The following is a 24,640-nucleotide window of genomic DNA, read 5'->3' on the forward strand; positions in this document are numbered from 1 at the left end:
AGGTTATCGAGGAAATACGATGATCGTATCATCCGAAGGCAGGAGGAGAAGATCGAGTGGCTTTTACAGCGAAATCTTTTTCGTCTCAAGTTCGTTGATCTTGTTTGTTTCCAGCCGACATTTCATTTCTTATTCCCCCTTATACTTTCAACTTATTCTACGTATCCCGCCCCCCGTTCTTTCTCTCTCTTTTCACCCGCCTTGAATCACCGCCTTACCAAAAATACATTTCGAATGCTTCGCGCGGCCCATTAATCCAAGAAAAAAACCAGCCCACTGATTGATGAGATGAGATTTTCAGAGAGATGGAAGGTTGCGCTTACCTTTTCCTCCGTATCTTCAACGTTAAAAATATCGCGACGTCGCACTGACCTCCCGACGCGAAAGAGAGAAAGGGAGGATAATCCAAGCGAGTCGCTTATTTCCTATCTCTCGAGTAAAAAGTCGAGAAATTCGAGGGTCGACAAGCGAGTCATGAAAAAGCCGACTGAGAGACAGAAGCAGGCACATGCCAGGGTGGAAATATTCAAAGGGAGAAATTTCCACCGATCAGAGTGGAGCAGAGCAGGCAGGTGCTTATACAAGCGATAAATTTGAAACGTAGGTGGGTAGAAGCAGCCCCCCTACCGCTTTCATACGATTATGTTCCGGTTGAGTTGACTACACCAATTCCCGATAAAGCGGCGCAGCGGGAAAAGTAGAATTCGGAATTTCCCCGATTCAAAACGATTTTTTAATTGGTAGATCAACCTGGAAATCCGCAAGGGTGTGATAAAACGTCAAAGAATAAAGTACGTACGAGGAATAAAGAGCCTTTCTAATGACAGTCCCGCGGCCTCGTTAAAACCAAGGGCTTGCCCTCGCACACGTGCAGGTGGTAAGCCTTTATTACACCGGATCCCCTTATCGAGGCACGGCAGACGTTTGGGATCCACGATATTTTCCCTCGCGAGTGGAACGAACCGAAGAGTGAAAAGCGAGCGTAGAGGAGAAATTTTGCACCCCGAAAGCCGAGATGTCAGGTCTCCTCTCTCGTCAGAACGTAACTGGTCGTATCGTAATTATTGAAACTTTGATCCCACCGCAGTCACCAAATTACATCAAACTACACGGCGGAACCGCGTCTATTTTAACGATCCCGTTGCGATGAAAATTCGAGTCAAGAATTAACTTCGGAACGGTGGTAATTTGATGGAAAAAATTTCAACATTTGAAATATCTTTTCATACATTTTCCAAATAATATCGTAGCCGGCTGAGAATATCTGTTCAGGCGTTGTGTAGTTTCAGCTTCAGATTATATATTTTTCCAAAACTCAATATCAAATTCAGAAATTTTTGCTAAGCCAAGTCGTCACTTTTGCTTTATGACGATTTAATTTTGTCATCAAATGAATCTGATGAAATTTTTCTCTGACATCTGAAAGTAGGACGAATATCTCATTTTCTCTACACTGCAAATAAGTTAAAAGCTCGATTTTAATTGCAATGGCTAAAGCAATAATAATTATCATTGACGTATCAAAACTATCAATTTCGTTTGAAATAGTTCATCTAATGACGAATGGAATATCGTTGATATACGATCACGCTGATGTGAATTTTTTTTTTTCTTAACTGAATCAATGATGTCAAAAATGAGCTTTTCCAATATTCCCTAGCCACATCATGATTCGAAAAAATTGCTGCAGCGTCAGTACTCGCGTAAAAGTTTGCGGCTTTGAACACTCGGACTAATTTATTCAAAAATATAAGTATACAAAAAAAAAAAAAAAAAAATCCACCAAGTCCTGCCGAAAAATTAAACATAGCGGTAAATTTTACGGTTTATAATAACGAATTACTTGAACTAAGCGAAAAAATAATTCGTTTCCGCAAAGTGTGTTAACCAGTCCCTGATCTTCCTTCGATGACCTTCAACGGAGGTAAAGCAGACAATATTTCTGTAAGCGATGCATATGCATCTGGAGTATAAAATGTATCTTCACGGGAGAGAAGAAGGACAGGTTTTAGTCTGCAAGGTGAACATGCCAGGTGTAATAGGAATATGTAAAGTTTGCGAATATTTATGTGCTGCACTGAGTATAATAATATTATTCGCAGCTTTTATATCCGAGATCAGAACTGCAGCGGTGGCGCGAGAGGTTATATTAGAGGGTAAAGTAGGTACATGTAATACCGGGTATACAGGCTGAGTGTAGTAATATTATGGAAATTAATATGGTGGGTGGTTGCGTTGCGCGTTACGTGTAAGAGGGGCTGGTGGCGTGGAGAATATCAAATGTCAGGTGAAATGGAAGGCAAGACAAATAAACTCGCGTGTTCTCGTTACGACTAGACCGTTCTGTCTTATCTCCTTTCTCTATATCTGCGGCTCAGCCAGCGCCGCGTGGAAGTCAAATGTAGATATTTGTCATTTTGGCTTATCCACTCGGTGTCGCTGAGCCATCGGTTTATTACACACCGCCTGGTGAAGGTGAAATATTCTCGAATCTAAAAGCGTTGAAAGAGAAAAACGACCCCCCTCGGTAAGTTTACCTTCGTCCAACTTTACCTCGCCAATATTTTATCCCGCGGCGGAGACTCGACGGATGGAAACGCCCATTCAAATACTCAGAACTTCATTATTCCTTTTCCTTATTCTCGAACGGCAACAATTTTCGTTTACGTTGTGACGCTTGGGTATTTATAACCGAAGCGTCGGAGAAATGAACCATTGAAACGGTAAAGTAAATTAAGGAAATGCGCAAAATGAAAGCCGAAATTTTTTGATAATTCAACTTTAACGCAGTCAAGTTTTTCGCAAATAGACAACGGATATTATGTACGAGGAAAAAGTAACAATTTAAATAAATTCTTTTACACTATCTGTACAAAACTTTGCATTCGACAAATTTTAACCATATTTTCGTACATCCGCATTTTCATTCATTCCTGTGAGAATTGGGCTCAAAAACGGTCAATTTGCAAGTTACGTTGGCTCGTCGAGGTTAGTTTGCGTAACCGGGTGAATTTCTGTATTCTTGCATAACGAGTTCCTCGATGTTTGAATAGGTATCGACTCTCGGTGTAAACAGCAAATATCGAAACACCGCCTGTAATTAGCGATGTTTAACGAGTCGAGTCTTGTGTAACTTTTGCTTTAAGCACGCTTGCGCGAAATTTCGCGAAGGGCTTTCCAAACTCGACCCCTCAATCGCGCGTTGTGTGTTTACACGTGTAAGCCTGACGTACGAATAATTTTCTGACTTTTCCCTGGTCCAGAATCAACGCAACGATATAAGAGTAAAAAAAAAAAAATTAGTGCTTTTGAAAATTTTGCTCAATCCCGGATAAATTCTTTAAAAAACAAACTTCAAAACAAGCTTTCGATGTACCTCAGATACAAAGTTTTTCTATACTTTAAAAACCAGTTGAATTTCGCAGAGAAAAAAACAAACAAATTTAACAATTTATCACTTTTCATCAGGAAAGCTCAGTCGTTAACAATTTCAGAAAGTCTGCATCTCACTACAGATTTTTCTCCTTCAATTTCAGGCACATAATTTTGTTCGTCAATTAATCCTTTGTAAAACATTCAATATAAACTTTGGATAACAACAACGGATTTTTCGTTGATCCATAAATTCATAACCACAACTATTGTAGATCGTAGATTTTCTTTCGGTACCTGACAAGCCCAATTATCGAAGAAATTTTTCTCCAGTGATTTGAGGAAAAAAATTGATTTACGCAGTTTCACCATCTTGTTGCGGTATTGTAAATATTTGTATCAACGATTTTGCCCACTCATATTTATGTGAGGATTATAAAACGGCACCTGTGCACACGTATCTCCATCCGGCTAAACATAAAACGATATAATAAAATATGAAAGAATCTGAAATATAAGAAATATAAGAAATATAATAACAACGCACCGCAAGAAAGAAGAAAACATATTTTTCCCGCTTGTTTTCATAGCGTCTGCAATGAAATTCGCGTGTATAATATGCACATTATATAAATATACGTATCCGTTGAAAAATTATTGATAAAGAATACCTCTCTGATTTGTTGGAAAATTGCGTTTCGCTTCTCATTAATTTCATTCGTAACGTCGCGAAATTCAATTACAGAATGGAGGGGCGATGAGAAGGAAGGAGAGAAAAAAAAAACAATTTTAAAAAGAAAACATGATAAAATAATAAAACGAAAATAGAAGAGAAATAAAAACAGGAACAAAATGAATAAAAGAGGCAGGAAAGCAACGTAACGAATCCCCGTTGTGGCGCAGAATCCTCGTCTCGTTCATTCGCGGAAAAATCTAGACTTGATTGCTTGCCAGTTGGCAAAAGAAAATTTGAATAAACATCACCGACAGCAGCAGCTGCAGCAGCAGCAGCAGTTCTCGCAAATTCATTCATCTCTTCATACAAAGTTGCTTGATGCTAAATCTGCGTGCAGTGCGCGCATCAGCGTAATTCAGCAACGATTTCACCGCGGTTTTACCACCCTCATGCGAAACAGTAAAATTACAACTTACGGCTTGCGATTTACCAGCATCATATTTACTCGCAATTACAGGTACCTACACGTTATGTTCATCCACTCGGAATTATTATTCTAGGAAAAATGTATGAACAAACGTGCGATTTCTAGCTGCGTAATATGGGATGTTTCCGAATTGAAGTTGCCTACCATTGAGGGGCGCAAATATCGTTAATACAGACCTACCGAGTTATCTACCGATACCGATAACTCGGTAGGTAATGAAGTGCTCGCGTCGGTAGGTCTGTCTTACCGATATTTGTGCCCTTTGATGGTAGGCAACCCAATATACTGCGGCGTTTACTCAAAAATATCCTGTGTATATACATCAAATATTCAATCCGTTTCTTGTTCCCCCGTTTGTTTCTTTTTTTTTTTTTTTCATACAAGTTCTTTTTTTGTTGCCATCGCATGCAGCCATCCAAGAGCAGGGATCAGGCAGTTGTAATAAAAATAAATTCACTTGCCGCCATGCCCAAACTCTTCGACCCGAAAGATTTAAATTGAAGTGAACATCGACGAACAATATAAGTCTGGATTCCAGGGCTCTCGACTGTTCGTTCGTTTATTTCGCGGCGACAAATTCGGGAAAAGCACTGCGTCTTTCAGCCGGAAAAACTTACTAGAGAGAAAAATTCAACGATCCTTGAGAATAGATCGACAATATTTCAAAAGATCGAAAATCGTAAACGTCTTGAAGAAAAACTACCCGAATAATCACATTGATAGTTTTTAATGGCTCAGTTCAATTAGGTAGATATTGAAATAGTCGAGTTCTGGGAAAATTGTCGTACGTAAAAATATCAAAGTGGTGAACGATTTTGAGAAAGAGATGGAAATAAATTTAGAAAAAAAAAAATACGATTCAAACAATAAAGTAGAGCATTTCAGAATGAAATATACTATCGAAATAAAAGTCAAAACGATGAATTATGATAAATTATAAAGGAAAGAACGTGTGATAAATTTTTGAAAAATTCGTGGAAAACACCTGAGACAATTGTGAATCCTTTCCGAGAGTCAAATTTTATAAAAAGAGAAAAGAAAACAAAAAAATTGATAGAAATCGTTTTTCACGAAGCAAAGTTTTTCGCGATTACAACTGCAATGGACATTCCATTTTACGATAGTGTTTAGAAGTGAATAAAATAAAACTCACGAAGAGGTTCTCTTGAAGCGAGACACCTGATAAAATAATATAGCGAGAAATAAAAAGTTTCCGAAACACTATCAGTGTTAAAGATTGTTGAACGTACGCAGGTAGAATTTTTGATTTTTATATTTCACAATATTATATAATATTTCGTGCGGTGTCATCCCATTTCATGTGGTATACGCATATTATGAGAGTTCATTTTCGGCGGGACGGGGACAGGAAAAAGTTTTTCCTGTAAATGAAAAAAGTTGCCGACAGTGATATCGAAAAAGTTCAGCCACGGAGCTCGGAGTCTGTGATATGAGAATACAAACGTCACGGACCGGTGGAAACTGCTTCTTTCGCGATTGAAAACTGAAGTGAATGAACGACCGCTGTGCCAAGGTCTGTGTTCGCCCCCTGAATCCCCATTTTCACCCCTCCGCAAACGGTGCATTTTATTATTTTCGGTGAATATAAAACGCAGGATAAAAATAAACTATGAATTTCCCCTCGTTAATCTTCGAGTTTCGTTCAATATACACGATTCTTCCTTAGCCAAGAGCCCACCCCCCACCCCCCTTCGACCTCATCAATTTGAGTATTGACGTTTTTTTCACCAATATTCGGTGATAATTGAATCGTTTTAAATTCGAAATATTTAAACGGACCTAACAACAATGAGTGGCGATCGAAACAATTAAATTTAGTTCAGAGGTAAGGATGTTCAAATTTATACAATTTTAGTAAAATTAAAGTACAAAATCTGGTGGATTGAAATCGAAATTTCAAATAAGTGAAAGACTTGAGTCTTGAGAAAAATAAAATATCCTGACTCGATTTTGTGCTAATTAATTTTTCCATTTTGTTAATTTCTTTATGTTTTATCGAAGCACACTGAGAAAAATTTTATTTTTTATGGTAACTTAGTTGAACAAGGCTTTAACTTCAATTTATCGTTGCACGAGCATTAAATTTTCGCAACAGTTACAAGAAAATACAGTAACAGCGATCATAATAAGAAAGAATAGTAACGGATACTAGACTTTCCGGTAACAGCTAGAAAATTAATTTTCATTTTCTACGCAGAACTGCATTTTTCGATTGTGGTAAAAAAAAAAATGAAAATAGTTAAGAACTGAGCGTTAACCGTAACTAAAAATTTCTCCAAGTGTATGGAGGGATTTTTAATTTTTACCAATTCGAATAATAATTTTATTCTTTCAATTTTTTTCGGTTTTCTAAATTACAACGCGGGACCAGAGATACGAGAATCGAATTGACGGATCGTGAAGGGTTGAAGGGGAATTTGCATAGAGCGCGAGTTGGAATCGTATATTTCCTCGGCACATACCGCATCAAAGAAGAACGGTTAAATCGCGGATGGGATTTCAGAGAGAACAAAAGTGGGGCAGGAGGTTGGAACGCGTTGCCAAAAGTTGCGGAATCCCGTAATCTGTCGAGATTTTCTCCCCCACCACGTTCACCCCCTTTCGGTTTCGGCCCCGTAAATACTTTATACACGGCACAATGAAATCGCTTTTCCGAGGGTCGTTCGACGGTTGATAAAAGATAAAAGAGACAGGCTGGGGTGAAAACTGCATTGAACAAAAAAATGAAAAAAAAAAAAAAAAAATACAGAAAGAAGCCATGCGTGCTAGCAAAGAATGGAAAAATAATAATCCGCAGCACGCAGCGTAGTCAGAAAAGCGTAAAATGATAAAAATCGGTAAAGCGATAGGTGAGGGTTGGTTAGAACGGCATTCTCCCTCTGAATTACCGGATGCTGGAAATAATTTCCCACGTTAGGTAAGTGAACCGATTTTGTTAGGGTGACAAATACTCCACTTTAAAAAAAAAATAAATTCACCATCCGATCGTGAGTTGATAAGAATATTTCCGATTATTTCGAATACCTGCACTTCTCGATAAAAACGGAAGCTGTTATATTAACAGCGACAACGTAGAGTCGAATTTTTATTTGATTCAACTCCCTCAGACAATCATCGAAATTCGGTTATTCGTTCTCAAAATATCCTTCTTTTCATTCTTACGTCCGTAGGAAATTATACCTGTAACACCGGCTTGGCATATCGGTACGATCGATTTTTCATCCGACGATATCTCAAAAACGATTAAACCAACTTCGATGATCTTGGTCTCGATCAACGAATTTCTTTGTGATTTATAACTGATGAAATTTTGACCAGAATCGGTGAAGCCGTTCGTGAGTTATTCGCGAAAACGAGAATTTATTAGCCCGAGATTTTTAACTTCGGAAGTGCCGCGGAATCGGCAAGAAATTCGATTATTTTTCCTGCTTGTTTGCCTGAATGATGAGTAAAAAATCGATTCGTAAAATAGAGAAAATAATTCGTTAACAGGATTCCTACCAGATGTCACCGATGATTTGGCATCCCCGTAAGAAAAGATTTATCAAAATTGAACATGATCCATTCTGAAAATGACCAGATCAGAAGACCAATCGAATGTTTGATTCTGCATAATTCCATCAGTTTTAGTGGGTAAAATTTTGAAAACAAATTGAAATTCTTCCGGCGTTATGAGTAAAATTTGTGACGGATGCATTTTCAGGATAAATCATTATTTCGTAATTTCAGAATTGTCGAAAATCCAGTGAATTACCAATAGCTATTTAGCTAAAAGTAATCGATTATTCGATTTTAAAAAACAATCGATTACACTCGATTAACCGGGAAAAAGTAATCGATGAAATGTAAAATCGATTATTTTTGGCTATCCTTACTGAGTAAGAACCGTATATTAAAGCAGAATCATGCTGCAACCAGTTTTGAAAACTCAACTTATTCGAAGCCATTAAAAAAGTTGCAAAATCGTGATTTTGCGATTCAGTGTTTCGTTCCTAACAATTTCATCCCCATTGAAATTATTCACCGAGAGAAATTTCCAGTTGCGGTTATCACGAGGTACTTGACTATTTTTGTTTCTCACCATAATTGTAAATTACAGTTTTGGGTACATAATATAAACTAGTCTGTGATCAACAGCTCTTATCGGAAAATCTTTTTTCTTATCATAGTCAGCCGTTTATCCGTACTATATTTACTTGCGCAACCGTCGTCGTAACGATTTCGTGTTATTACAACGATAAATCTACATTGAGGCCTTAATTGGAGTAAAAAAATGTTGAGCATAGACTAAACCGAGAACAGATAGACAGAAATGGGAGCCTACTAAAGAAAATTGTCAATAAAACAGATAATTTAAACGGTATACTTTTTTTTATTAATTACGATCGTAAGCTTTACTTATCTGGCTACCAGGAAATCACTGAAAAATTACTAGGCCGAATAATTTTTGGTTAAAAAACATAAATAATTGAAACTAAGAAATGTCGTTTTCTTCCATTACCCTACACTTCGTAAAATGGGACCCATTAAATGTCGCATACGTTACATGAAAGCCATTAATTTTACTCGGTCTGACAAAATTCTAATCTTAGGTTTCAATCTGTCTTAAGAAGCTCTAATTTTTTCTGCCTCAGTAATCATTGATCTGATAATGAGTAAAAAGAAATATAATATTTGATAAAAAAATCGTGTAGCTTCCATTTGAAAAATAAAAAAAACGTAATAACTTCATCTAGTTTTTTATTGCAATTTCAATAGTGAGATCTTAAATTCGATAGATATGGTGATATAGCTGGTGTGAATACAATATACTAACTGTGAAATTTCGTACTCTTTACAAGCGAGGAGCAAAAACATCAATTCTCCCGTTGAAATTCCAAATTTGAAACAGTTCCAAAAGCGCCAAATTCCGAATTTTTGGCGGCGAAGCTTGATGTGAAGAAATCAAACCTTTACGAGACAAGAAAGATTCGAATGGGCGGAAAGCCGACGTCTCAAAGTTCCGAAAACCAACATTCCGATAATTCAAGTTACGATAAAGCGAAATTCGAAAAAACAAACTTCCGATAGAGTAAAATTCCGAATATTAAAATATCCTCACACAGCTTAGTTAACTCAACGAGTAGATGTAAAAAATGAGAAAAACCGGAAATCAGAATCACCTCAACTCCAAACATAAAAATATCAAAAATTTCCAAAAAAAAAAAACGAAAGCACAACGCGGTGAAATATCACCAAGCCAGAAATTCACAGATTTGAAAATCTTTGATCATTTGCAATCTGTCTTAAAAATTCTCTCACTTTTTCCCACTTTTGGAACTTTGACTTGTCGGAGGACCCTATCGGATCTTTTGAGCTTTCGGAACTTTGAGCAATGAATTTCGAACCATTCAAAGCTTTCATTTTCGTCAGAACAGGCACGATTTCTTTGCTCCAAGTTTCACCGCCAAAAAATGCTGAATTTCGCGCTTCGGCAACTTTTCAAATTCGAAATTTATACTCCGACGCGTTACCCCGACGATCCACCCGATTTCACTGAAACTTTCCTACAAATAACTGAAACGAATGAAATTTCTTCTCGGCTTGCGGTCGCAGCGGGACTTACCATTGAGCTGCGGTATCGGAGTGGCGGCAGCGAGGCAGAGACACGCCAAAAGTACGGAAAACATTTTCAACCCCGTCAACGTCGGCCGAACTGGAACTTTCCTCCCTCTCCTCCCTCTCCTCCCCCCCCCCCTTCCCACCTCTCGTTCCGGTTTTGGTTCTCTTTCACCTCCGAGTGGCGAATTGACTCGCACTCGGCACGTGATATCGGGATTTCGCGGGGTTATCAGCCCTCCACCTCCGTCCCGTTGCCGTAGGGGCGAGAGTTGCGGGTCACGGCTTAGCGGCTCAAAAATATAACCGGAACAAAAAAAGAGCTTTCAAAACGAGTTGCACAAGAGCGTCGGCTGCAGTTGACGATTATCGTACGTATTTGAATCGTCCTTTGCACACTTCCCGAAGCAACGAAGACATAATTACACTCTCTGTCGTAAATCGTCGATCATCGGTTCCAGCCGCGAGATGAAAAGCGATTTTCTTCACTTGCACTTGCGCGCGTTTCACGTCTCTGAAAGTCTTTATGCGTGTCTTCTTTTTTTCTTTTTTTTTAATCACTCTCTCACACCGGCGTTATAACCGTTTTGATTTCGAATGGTAGTTTTTTTTTTTTTTTGTTTAAACCGTTTAAATTCACAGGCGATAATTATTACACACACTTCTAGGAATTTGTTCCAGAGGTAATAACATCAATTTCGTTGTTACTGTTGTTCAGTTTTTATATCGAACCTCTCTGGTTGAAGTTCGCACTTTGGATCGTTATTTTGCGACTTAAGAATTTTTCGGGATCCATTAAACAATGTTTCGTTACTTAAACGCTACTACCTGATTCAATTTCGTATGAAATTTGTTTAGGGTCTGAACAGAAAACGTCCTCAATTAGAACGTGAAGCTGAAATTCTGAACTATAAAAGTTCGAAGTCGAGTCACCCTCGTGGAAAAAAAAGAAACCAAGTTGGGTTCAAATTCCCATAATAAAAGAATTGAGGGTACGAATTTAAACCCAAGTTCAGAGTTTTTTTTTCCTTCAGGCCAATTAAAAATTAGCAACATTACTGTATTATTTTCTAAACAAAAAAACTTTTCACTTCGTCGGATTTCAAAGATACAGTTCATTTTTTTCTGTAAAATCTATTTTCGACGTCACGTCAGGTTAATTTCCGCGACGTTCGCGCAATTTATAGACAAGATCCTTTTCGTTGATCGAAGTGAACTCCGATGCATAGAAATTGGCATAAAAATATGACTTGACGGGTTTCGAAAAGAAGGCACGGTAATCTGATTTGTTTTTTTCAAAATAAAATTTACAGTTTTCACCGTATTTGTTTCACAATAAAATTAATTTCAATCGTGATCATTTCAGTTTCAGTTTAAATCAAACATTACGGTTCTATCATTCCTCTGTTTCAATAATTTTTCCACCATACCGAACAACGCTCGGCAGACTTTGTAAAAGTCTGATGCCTATCAACGAGAGGATTGTTTGAATCTAAACCACAACGAAAAAAAAAAACAACAAATAAATAAAAAAAAAAATTACAACGAGTTGAAAAATATACCGAGATAAAACGCGGGGTATAATTCTGTACAGTATGTAACAATCGAACCGTGCGAGGAAAATAGTACCTGTCTAAGTGGAGAAGAGAGAGAGAGAGAGGGGGGGGGGGGGAGGAGGGGGGGGATAACGCAGAGCGTTACGCAATTAGTAATAAGGGTGGAAAGTTAAACGTTCGCAAGTTGTTTAAGCTCTGTTCGTTGTTTGAACGCACGATAGAAGCTTTCGAAAGCGGGGCGGGAAAACGAGCGAGAAGGAGAGAAATGGGAGAGAGATGGAGAGGGGGAGAGAGAGAGAGAGAAAGAGAGAGGGTTTTCCGGAACACCGGGAACAGAAGTTCGAGGTGGTGGTTGTACGTGGCTCGTTCGTCTCTTCGTTCTCCACATGCCGACCAACCGAGCCGAGTTATTGCCACTAACTTTATACGCGGCCCTCGGCTTCCTGCCGGTCATCTCGAAACTCTAATTACTTACGTATACAGAGAGGGAGAGAGAGAGAGAGAGAGATACGGAGAGTGTGAGAAAAAGAGAGACTTCAAATGCTTCGTTAAGGCTGTCTTGTTCTCCTCGCGTAATTCGATCCACATGTGAAAGAGCTTCTTATTACCACACTAATAGACCTCTCCGCAAACCTCGGTGGTCTAAACGTTTTTCAAAATTTTCACCCTCCGGCTTCGTTTTCGGTAATTTAGAAAAATTGAACAGATTTGAATTTTTGCTTCGTTTTTTTTTTTTTTTTTGACATAATTTTGGTCCTGGAGATTTATTCAAATTTCTGGTTAATATCAAGCCATTGAATTTCGGAATATCTGATTTACGTAAGACTTTTGAAAGACATTGTTAAACAATTTAGTCACTTTTTGTAAGGATGGAAATCATTTTGTTCAGAATTCTTGTTACGATGAAAGGATTGTGATTTTTTTTTTTTTTTTTACGTCAAAATTATACTGGGAATCGTCATAAAAAAAAAGTGAAAACGACCAGATATTTTTTTTCTTGATTAATTTTCTTGCAGCTCGGTAGCAAATTAATTTGTAAGTCATACGAATTTTTATCAGGTCAGTTGAACGTTTAATGAACTAAACTAACCTCGTCTAACGAGGCTACAAAATGAAAGGAAGGGAAAAGAATTTTTACTTCGTTGATATTAACAATATTGCAACGAATTAAAGTTAAAATGTATGAATTGAAACGAGTTTTTTTGGCTGTCAATAATAAGCGTTAAATTTTCGCAACAGTTGCAAGAAAATATAGCAACAGCGATCGCAATGAGAAAGAACAGTAACGGATACTAGACTTTCCGGTAACGGTTAAAAAACTAATTTTCATTTTCAACCTAGAACTACATTTTTCGATCGTGTTAAAAAATGAAAATAATCAAGGACCGAGCGGTAACCGGAAGTAAAAATTTCTCTCAGACGTACACGTATTACAAGTGATATGATATGCCAAAATTCTTTCAAGTAAAAAAAAAAAAAAAAAAATTGCAAAGTGGTTTTTCGAAAAAAAAAAAAAATGACGCAAAGAAAAAATAACTTTCGTAAATACACGGTAAAATTTCATTGATAATTAAAAACCCATCGCGGATTTATTGCGATCCAACAACCTTGATACAATAATAATAAAAACAGCACCGTCGTATTTTTTCGAGCGTCAGATCGATGGATGGGGAATTTGGGATGAGCCGATAGCCGAAGGGGATTGATGCCCCTGATTTTGCGTCAAGAACCACAAACTGCAGTAGCTGGAGGGGTGCAAGGGGTGTGATAGGGGTTGGAGAGGGAGGACGAACGAGTAGCGACTGCGAATTGACGTCCGCATTTAGCCTGCCCCGGAACTCCTCTCTTTGCCGCTCTTCAATATGTCAATAATTGAATGAGTTCCTCGTTTCGCAACCGCCGGTACTAAAGGGAGGTAGAGGAATAGGGGAGAATCGAATTTAATATTGCAACAGGCTGTGACTTCCCTCGATCGACTTTCTCCCCCCCCCCCATAATAACACGTGCAACGGGCTTCCACGACTGACGAGCACCTGATACAGCCATGAATGATAGAAAATCGTGTAGGTTCAACCTCAGCTTTCAATATCCAAACCTCAAATTTTCATTACCAAGTTCCTGCGTTAGATTTCAAATTACCGAGTGACAAAATTATGCCTTTAAATATCATTGCATCGATCATCGATCGTTAGTAATTTTCAAGCTTACAAATCGTTTCAAACTTCGAGTACGCGTGAAATGAATCATTTTTTTTTTTTTCTCATTAAAAAAATTTCAATAATCATTTACCAATCCACCGAGAATAATTTTACACCGCAATTTGGATTGCAGTAGTCATTCTATAATTGTCAATTTTATCTGTTTAATATTTTCAACTCGTAGAGGGTAAAAAAATCTTGTTCACTTTCCTGCGAGAATATAATTTCGAAACATTTTTTTTTCTTTTTTTCTCTTGCCAAACATATTTCGCTCTTTATCTGTTTACTTAGTAATGAATATTCCAACAAGTTCAAAATATATCTGCAATATCAATAACTGTACTGGAAACTACTCGAATAATTCAAGTATCGTAAATAACATTAATCGAACCAACTTTTTTCCCCACTCACAGTCCAACTTCAATATTTTTTATCATCAGCCAACGTTCATTGTTCTATAATAAAAACATAAGCACACACGCGCACACACACATACACACACAAAAAGAAAAACGCGAACCTAACAAAGTTGGTAAAAAAAAAAAAAAAAAAAAAAACAACATTTCATCGAATCAAATCGTAAATGTAAAAGTTTATATCAAACAAATATTGTTCGGTACGGGATTCGATTAGTGAGATTGCTCGCCGACGACGACGACGGTTGAATTCTTTCTTTTTTATTTATTTATTTATTTAGTTATTTTTTTTTTTTTGGTATATACCTTTCGCCCCCGGGACAAATCGATTCATTTTTCATGACGGTGTACCGCGGTCGCTTATGAAACAATAATACGGACACAAAATGGAATAAACAATGGCTAGGAAACGATCGACGAGAAATTACCGAGGAAAACACGCGCACACCATAATGTACACATATGGTACATCCATAACCAAACACATGTATAATAATAAACCCGTAATCGAACCTTTACCTGCGACTCGATGGCTAGAGAACATTATATTCATGTCTAAGTATACGGTAAAGATGTAGTCAAAGCTCGTAAAGCTGGCTTCACGCTACACGTTCGATAAAGTATACATACATATTGTGTGTGTGTGTGTGTGTGTGTGTGTGTGTGTGTACGTAATCAGTGGATAATATCGATAAGTGGCCTGTTGTATACTATATACATAATGTATATTCGCGGAGGGAAAAGGAAAGCTTTTCTCTCTTTTTTTTTTTTTTTTTCTTTTTTTCTTTCATCTAGTCTCATTTTCTTTTCTTCTCTCCTATACATATACACATACAGCCTTGTCTCAGCAACGGATTGCTTCGTGAATATTTATGAGAAATTGATCGGCACGTTAATGAAGTTCGGATCGCGACGATGAACGTTGTTTCTCTTTTAGATCATGCACATACGTATAAAGTACAACACCCAGCAAGCTACTGCGATGCTCATTCACGCCACGTTGGTTGTACCAAGAACCTCGGACTTTATTATGAGTTTGCACATTTTGTTGCCGGGAAACGATGGCGGGGGAAAGGGAGGAGAAGGAACAATCACCTCGTAATTATACCTTAGACGGTGAAACTTGTAGGTACTGTTGACTTAATTTCAATCCTGTTTTTTTCTTTTTTTTTTTTTTTTTCTAAATATCTTACGTGGTTCGTAGAAATATTAGTTATCGTGGTGTTAAATTATTTCGTTTTTTTGACGGTACGTATCGGGGAGTCAAAATTCAAAACTTTGTCGAATTTTTCACCGATTAGTTTTAGTCGGCGGTAACGGAATTGTTAGAAAAAAAAAAAATCAAAAACACTTTATTTCATACCGCGCGTATAGTATGAGAAGCAGAATTTTTATTTTTTTTATTTTTCCCCCTTCGCAAAACTTTCCCATCGCACGATAAACTTGCAGGTGTGAAACTAGACGAGTGAAAACCTGACAAGTAATTAATTTGAGAGGAAAACTTTGACGCGTTATGCTAATTATTACGAGTTTGTTTTTTTTTTTTTTTACGAGCCATGGACTGTTTTATTACCTTATTTGAAACAAAACCTCTGAATCGGTAAAAAGACACGTTCGATATTACACGGACGAGAAAACCATATTACAAAAATTTATAATCCACATTTTCCGACAATACGGAGGAAAGAAAAATAGATTCGAAACTGCAATTATAATTACACCCAAGTATCGATTTACCATATCATTCAAAGGATGGTGTACGTATAACTTGTACGTACAATCCGTTGTGCAATAATTAATTTGTTTAGAAACTCTGGCGACTTGGTGCAGCTAAAGGGTGAAAGGGCGGGGAAGGGAGGGGCGGAAACCTATTTGCGGAGCTTTTCAATGCGCCGGAGACTTTCTCCCCCCCCCCCTCTCTCTCTCTCTCTCTCTCTCCGAACGCACGGGGCTGTTTGTAATACCTAGGCGAATTAATTAACACGACTACCGAAGCAAATCGGCACCGCGAATTCACATCTACATGCCACTTTGTTTAAACACCCTGTCAAAACCACGTGCGCCGCTTCTCGCCGGCCACCCGGCAAAACATTCCCCCCTTTACCCTTCCGGCGGAGGGATAAACACCGATTCAAAACTCGCCCTGCATCGCAGATTTAATTAGACATTGCATGGTTGGCAAAACTGTGGTGCTAGTTTTAAAAAAAATTAATCATCGAAAAGAAATTCTTAGCTGCACCCTTGTACGAAGATTCTTCTGGATCAAAAAACAGAAAGCTAAAAAAAAGAAACACTTGTTACCAATTTTTACGACTAGAAATTCCCGTAGAGATTTTGTAAATTTAAGGAACCTGATCGTTTTCGAAAATCAATCATTAAACAGGAATTTTAGCTCCTTTGACGGAAATTCTTCAGCATCAAAAAACAGAAGGTCAAAAAAAAGAAATACTTGTCATGATTTTTTGTGACAAGAAATTGCTGTCGAGATTCTTTGAAGTGTGAGGAAACCGATCGTGTGAAAATACATGCAAATTAAATTCCGTTGTCAGGCTCGTTTTGTCACAGTTAAATAATCGAAATATAGTTATTTGTCAACAACGACAATTTCAAGATTACACAAGCTTTCGAATTTTTTACCCGATTCTTCAGTAGCTAATTATTCTGATATCAGTTATTAAAAAAATTTTTGAAAATTTTCAAACAATTAATTAACGAGTGAACGATTGAATTATACGAGTAAACATGTTTCGTGGGAGTTGAACCTCCCCGATTCACGATACTTTCACCACTTTCACCTACTTTTCCCTTTACTTTGGGTACGAATATTAAGCCAGTAATTTTGAGTCGAAAAAAAAAAAAAAACAATACACTTGGATACAGAAAATCGCTCTGTGAAACTTCAAACCAATCGAATCGCTGTATTTTTCAGCAACGAAAAATTCGCCTTGCCAGAAATTCGACATCGGCATTTCAGGCATCTGCCGCGTGCTACGCGAGCGAAGGTTGGCTGTATAGTGTGAAATTCCAACGAGTCAATCGAGAACGCGTACGTACAAAATATACACGTAGGTACAAATGGATGTAGTGCAGAGGTACAGGAGACCGAACCGCGAGCATTCGGAGCGCGATAAATTTGTTTGTTTGTTCGACACGTGTCACGTGAACCAGATTTCAACCATACCAAATCCGCATAAAACGATTTCGGGGGACGAGTTTCGAGCCGGGCGTAACGAATCGTTTCAATACCGTTGTGAAAAGCATGATAAAAACGCACCATTTTCTCGATTAATTATAGCAAAATGCGACTATTTTGAAAATTAGAAGACGAAAAGTTTTCATTCGATTAAATTCAGTCACTATAATTCATTATTTAATATTCCGATTCCTACTCGATGAAATATTCTTATTAATTATACACGTATGAAAGGATCGACGAATTTTTAGGATAGCGGAAATATCCGTCACTGAAAAAAATTGATTCCGGATCGTTGAACAAATCGCAGACCAACGACGAAGTAAAAGAGAAAAGAAATTTAAGAAAATAAACGACAAAGAAACATTTAAAAATCTTTCACCCTGTCGGAGAGAATTCCTTGCATCATTTTTCGCACGATTCGAATTTGCACGTGCTGAAAATTTTCACCGGAAAATCTCGTGATCCGAGAATCAAATTTGTCGACTGTAACAGTTATTAAAACATATTTACTTGTAACCTGATTTTTTTTTTTTTAATTTTACATCAAGTCACGCGATTAGAGATATTAATTACGAAGCTCTTAAGAGGGAAAATTTTCTATCGTCTCAACATTCAGGATTGAATATTGAAACCCTCCGCACGTGACGATGGAAAGAAAAATGAAAGTAAAAACGATAAAAAAAAAAAAAAGAAAAAAAACACCAACAATTAAATAAAATAAATTCACATCCTCGAGGAAATAATTAATCGATCCACTTGAATAATCACTTGAAGTTCAACAGAGTTGAATTCCACCTGAATTCGACCGATTGGAAAAGTTTAATAAAATAAATTCGAATAATTCCAACGGACGAACAATAAATTTTATTGGCAAGGATGAAAGAAAAGTTACTTCATCGACACTGCGCGCAAGTATTGTGAACAATTCTGTAAACCTGATGTAAAATTTATTTCTGGGTTCACGTTTCAACGTTATTCGACACGTGTAAGAATCCCTCGATTATTCGACTGACATCCACTCATAGCCAGTCACTCCTAGAGATTTTCAAACTTCGTACATCCGTTTAGGGAAAGATTTGGTCGTGACTGGTGAGAATAATGGACACAAAATCCAAAAGCAAAGCTTTCCCTATTTTTTCTCCCTAAGCGCTGGGTACAAAAGTCACGTGTGATGTGTCACGAGTAATTGGAGAAACAGCAAAGACCGAATCAATCATCTGATGATAGATAGTCGCAGGATGAAACGGAAGAAGATTTATTTGCCTGCGAGTATCCGATCGTTACAAATTTCAAATCGTATAAGACTGAAGAATAAAAGAAAAAGAAAAAAAAAAATGTCTGTCGAGATATAACAAAAACGAAACCACGTTGAAATAAAGAGACGATTTTACTAATTCGAATGAATCCAAAGACTTTCGTTTTACACGCGAGAAACGAGTCGAACCAAAAAAATAACAGGACCGTATGAAGTGAAAGCAAAAAACCTTAACCGCGCAGGAGGAAGCCAAAAAAAAAAAACGGAAACGAACATTTCGACACGATTCATTCGCTGAGCTTAATTTTCTCCATCATAATTCGACAAACTGAAAAATCCAGCCTCCTACATCTTTCACATATCAACCGCAAATCCATACATACATACGTGCAAACGTTGCGATAGTTTTCAAGAGAGTTTTACGAAAGGTCGGCAAAAGCTACGTTTCGAATCTTAAAAGACGAGTATAAAAAAAAAATCAGCTTTCGTTGCAAACTTGTGAGTTTCGCAAGCACGTAAGCTTCGAGTCACGTGTAAACGAAATTTGAATATCCTTGTTCGAGACGGGTAGTTTTGTTATCGATTACTGTATACCGGGCAGCGTGACTGTTTCACGTTTTAAAATCGACTTTCACCCAATAATCAGGATCGGCAAAAGCTTCCTGACGTAGCAGTCGCGTCGCGTGGCGTTTCGGCACGTGGCGACAACATCGCGGCTCGACGACTCGACGGGCTTTGAAAGCTCAGGGCGATTCGCGATCCGGGAAGGCGACTGGCCCGGTGGAGCGCGCCCGGCGCACTGCTCAACGTACGACGATAACAAACCTCCGGTAGGGGCGCCGCCACCCCGTCACCCCACCACCGACATCCACCCCCGACGAGGAGGGCCGGGGGGTTGCACGTGTGGAGCGGGGACACGCGACGAGACGCGTCGCGTCGCGACGCCGAAGCGCTCTTCCTAACCTTATTGCCCGAGGGGGTTGGGTAAGACGTTATTTTCGGGGACTAAATTTACCGAGATGAAACAATGGGATTTATTTTTTTACAACCCCCTTCGCAGCGCCCTTTTTTTTTATGGCGGTAGTAATAGTGGCGGTGCAGAGTCGTCGGGGTGGGATTGATGTTCCGAATTTCAAGACTTCCGAAAGCATAAAATTCCAATTTTTTTAATGGTGAAACTTAAAGTAAAGAAATCCAAGTTCCGAATCGTCCGAAACTCCACGCTCGAAGTTTCAAAAGTAGTAAATTCAGAAAGGGCATGCATAAAATTCGACGAGTCAAAGTTCGGAAAGTGCGAAAATGAGGTGATTCAAAAATCTGAAACATCGGAATTCCGAATGATCGAAGATCTTCGATCCTGTGAATTACTGGCTTGGTGGATTTTTCACCACTCTGATATTTCTTTGTTTTGAATTTTCGATTCGTAATTCTGGTGATTTGATTTTCAGTTTTTGTTATTTTCTTTTTTTTTTTTTACACCCTATCGTTGAGTAAACTACGCTGTGAGATTACATTTTAATTTTCGAAATTTTACTCGATCAGAATCCTTACTTTTTGCAACTTTGCTCTATCGTAACTTGAATTTCTGAACTTTGAGCCGACGATTTTACGACTATTCGAAACTTTGTCGTTTCGCAAAAGTTTGATTTCATTACTTTTCAAGTTTCGTCACCAAATAATTCCGAACTTGAACCCCGACCCGGGTTGTATGCTACGTTCCTACACCCACAAGGATCATCAACGAGGATACAAATTTTAAAATCAATGTCAAATGTCAAAAATGTCAAAAATCAAATTTGTAAACGGTTCATCATAATATTTTTTAATTTCATCAAGAATTTTTTCCTTCTTAGTACGATCCCTGAACACCTTCCAAAAAAAAGATTTCAAATTTTGTTCTATTACTCGTCTTTGCCCCATGAATTTTTAAACCCATGTCAAAGACACCGCAACCGATTTTTATGAAACGAGAAAAAAACAAAAACGTCTTGTTTCCGAAATAGAACATTTTCACGCAAGATTCGTAGTCGAAGGACGGTTTTTCTTTTTCAATTTCAAAATTATTTTTTCCATTAACTGCAAATAAATTTACTTTGAAAAAAATCTCTAGTGTTTACGATTTAGAAAAACAATTGAATCTCAGGACTAAAGAAATAATTTGAAAAATTAGTAATCGAATCGAAGATGCCGTACTGACTTTTGATCAAATATGAAGAGAGAGAAAACAATTTTAAAACTAGAAAAAATGCTCTTCCGCTTTGAATCTTGTGTGGAAATGTTCTGTTTCGCAAACGGAAAGCTTGTTTTTTCTCGTTTCACATAAATCGATTTGAGTGTTTACGAATTTGAAAATTCTTCCGGTACGGTTTTCAAGGTTCGTACTATTTAAGGAGATATCCTTGATGAAATTAAAAATCGTAATGATCAACCGTTTACAAAATTAACCTGAAAAACACCATATAAACATATAACACGTATACATAAGAGATTCCACCATCCTGACCTACTCACGACTATAATAATATTTCATTTTCATTCACTGTTATACGGAAAATCACTTCTCCAGTCATCGCTAATTTTGCGCAATCATTGTTACTATTATCGTAAGCAATTCGGACGGTAAGTTATTCGTAAAAAACGAAAACCTTAAACCCACGGAACAGGGATGGGTGTGCATTTAGTTTGCAGGTAGACACGAGCAATTACTTAATTAAAAAAAAAAGAGAAAAGAAAGAAAGAGAAAAAAAAACAGACATTAGTTTCAAAAAGTTGAACGGGAACGAAAGGTCTGCAGCGAAAAAAAAAGGAAAATTCACAGCGTAGGAATTTTACGCTCCGAGTTTAAATCCCGATGAAGGATTTATTCTTGCTAATCTCTTTTGATCCTTTTTTTTTGAACAACACATTTTTCTTTTTTCTTTTTTTTTTTGTCTCACAAATGAATTTACTTCGCGAATTTTATCGTAATCGATTGCGGTTAACAGTAATTTCATCATCCTAGAATTTCGCACTTCGGAAGCAAGTTTTTCAAAGATTTCACTTTAGTTGATCAAGTTTTCCGCTCGGATTGCAGCTTCGAATTTGATACTTATCCAATCGCATAGGAAATCTTCCAACCAACGAAAACTCATGCCTGTCGAAATACTTAAATTTCAAATTTATTAACTTTATAATATTCGCAACTTTTTTTTTTTAGTGCTTCTTTTTCGCGCCTTTCGATCGTGGCTTTGACTCAGAGGTCTAACTTTTTTTTCATCACTTTGATATTAATTTGTATAATAACCTGGATATAAGCAAAAATTTCACTCAGTTCTAAGCTAGAAATTTATCTTGGCGTAAGATTGCAAAATTATCAAAGCTGTAATGCTGGCATTTTTTTACTGCTCACGCGATGTGAATTTCCAAACAAACAATGTAAGTTTAATAAAACTAAACCGTTAAAAATTTTTACCGCTTTTCCTACGAAATTTGATAATTTTCTTAATTCCATGCGAGCTGACATGCATTCGTGTAAAATTTTCAACAAGTCGAGTGAAGTTGATAAAAAAAAATTTTCACCCTTGTTCAAATTCGTGTAAATTTTCACTAGCTGGAATAAAATTCTCTGTGGTCCATATTGACTTGAAATAATACGAAATTTTCTCGAAATTTCTTCACCTAATTCTATTCAACAACCGCGCTATTTTCATCGTGAAAGAAACGTAGATAGTATCGATTAAAAATTCAACCATAAATTCCAAAAATTTCTTTTTTCCTACGGTACAAACCGATTTTCTCCCAGTCTAACTCATTGTTAGTTATTCAAATATAATCGTGTTGGGATTTTTTAATTTTTTTTTTTTTTTATTTTATTTTTTGCGCAAATTGCAAGGAAAATAAAATGAAACAAAGAAATTCGACGTGATGGAGAATTATGCGGTTTGTAAATATTGCACAAGCTTCGTGATTTTCTGAAAATTTTTTCAATGGCACGTTCGCCCGTTCGACATCACGGCAGGGATTTATCCGTGCTTTTAAGAGTGGCCAAAAAAAAAAAAAAAGAAGAAAAAGAAAACTGAAAAAATGAAAAGTAAAAAAAAAAAAAGAAAAAAAAAAGAAAAAAGAAGAAGAAATCCCCACCTAAGTGATTTGTGATTTATGATTCGTAACGTTTCCCAATACGGTGTCCCGAGACACGCTCACGCAACTCTCGAAACTCCGAACGAAGGAACTTGGTCGGGTTCGTAGGCAGCAAGGCGACGAGGGTAGCCGGGAATAGCGATCCGCAAAAATGAGAAGGGTCGAAGGGACCGCCCGCTAGTCGCCGGGCTGCGTAAACAGACTGCGGAAGGGTCACACGCGATAAAACTTAACCCGCGCCCTTGCACCTCGCCGCTCTTAAAAAAAAGAGAGAGAGAGAGAGCCTCGGGCCGAAATAATTCCCCAAAAGGGATTCGACACTTTTCGCCCGGCTATAAATATTCCCAGAGTTACGTTTCTCGTCTGGCTTTACAACTCGTGTGGTTGCAAAGGGTTAGAAAACGGAAGACGACGATACGAAAAATGTTACATTGAAAGAAAAGAGTACGGTACGGTTCACCAAAGCACGTGTTTTTTTTTTTTTTCTTTTTTTTAACGTACAATACGGTGTTTCAGAAAGATAAAATTTGCTATTTTCGATCGTGAAGAACCCTGAAAAGTTTGTCCAGGATGAAAGTAAGATTCTGTCAAAAGACGAGCGTTTTACTTTATCTGGAACACATCGCACTCGGTTGAATTTCTGACAATTTTTTTACATTTTTTTGAATTTATGAAGCATCGTGAATAATATTTTATTATTATTATTATTATTATTATGATTATTTTTTTTTTTTTTATCGTTTGCGTCAATCATAATATCAATTTACGTAATTGTGACTACTAAGATCGAGTCTTTGGTTGATGTTTGAAAAGTGTATCTGATGAATTTTTTATTATTAATTCAATCTCGTAAAATAGTTATAATTTAATACGAAATTTTAATCTAGGAGGGCACAAGATTCCCGGTTGATATATTGTTGTATTACGGATCGTGATCTTTGGTTTGAACATAAATATGAGGAAAGTAATAACAATTGAAGTGCAGCAGCGTGTTTCTTCATAAATTGAAAAAAAAAAAATCAAATTAGCGAAATATGAAATAAGCGCAATCTAACACATAACGCTTATCTTTTGAAAAAAAATTTCTTTTAACCTAAACAAACATTTTAGAGTATGCCACGGTTAGAAATCGTAAATTATTGTTTCCTGAAACATGCCAATGCATATTATGCGTGTATATTTTTACACTTTGTTCCTTTTTGCAATTTTTCTGGAGGAAAATGTTTTTACAAAATTACAAACTCTGCGCGAGCTGATCGCTTTAGTTACTTTGTAGAAAAATAAATTTACGATGTTTCTGCGCCAAAGTACGATGATAATTTATTAGACGGTTTTGGAATTGGAAATAATTGCATGTTTTATTGTTGTTTTTTTTTTTTTTTTTTTTTTTTTCACTTACAAATTATCAAACGTCTTCGAATTTCGATCCAATAAAGAACACACGTACCTTTAATCTGAATCGGACGAAGAAATAAATAGTAGTAAAATAGTTTTATTTTATCAAAACTGTCTCTACCAATTATTTTAATCTAGAACGGAACGGTCGTAATAATTTCAGTTTATCATAAGTTAGGATCATTAAGTAAAAAGTATAATATGTAGAACGATAACGGTGAATAATGAGTAAAAATTCAAAAGTGTGCGCTGGACGAGATTCAAGTTACAAACAAAAACACCAGAGATTCAAGAGTGGATTTTGATTATCCGGTCATATTCAGCAAAGGCTGCATAAGAGGTGTTACTTTT

At 37.1% G+C, this 24,640-nt stretch overlaps 1 protein-coding gene across 14 annotated transcripts in view; it reads right to left on the reverse strand.

Annotated features, from left to right (window-relative positions):
- The window catches only part of LOC124301738 (disintegrin and metalloproteinase domain-containing protein 10-like), a 359,750-nt gene that overhangs the window by 149,223 nt on the left and 185,887 nt on the right, over positions 1–24,640 (reverse strand). Inside the window, exons 1-2 of one of the 14 annotated variants that reach the window (XM_046757104.1) lie at positions 19,411–19,557; positions 10,162–11,015 (exon numbers count right to left, since the gene is read on the reverse strand). The exons of 2 other annotated variants lie outside the window; for them this stretch is intronic. In XM_046757104.1, coding sequence (XP_046613060.1) covers positions 10,162–10,225 — 64 coding nt within the window. In that variant the 5' untranslated portion in view covers positions 10,226–11,015; positions 19,411–19,557. Of the gene's footprint in view, positions 1–10,161; positions 11,063–16,288; positions 16,344–19,154; positions 19,228–19,362; positions 19,558–24,640 lie in introns of those variants that run through there. 11 more of the 14 variants (XM_046757112.1, XM_046757111.1, XM_046757110.1 and 8 more) reach the window with 11 other exon arrangements.

The sequence above is a fragment of the Neodiprion virginianus genome, chromosome 4 (genome assembly GCF_021901495.1).
Source record: "Neodiprion virginianus isolate iyNeoVirg1 chromosome 4, iyNeoVirg1.1, whole genome shotgun sequence".
Taxonomy (NCBI): domain Eukaryota; kingdom Metazoa; phylum Arthropoda; class Insecta; order Hymenoptera; family Diprionidae; genus Neodiprion; species Neodiprion virginianus.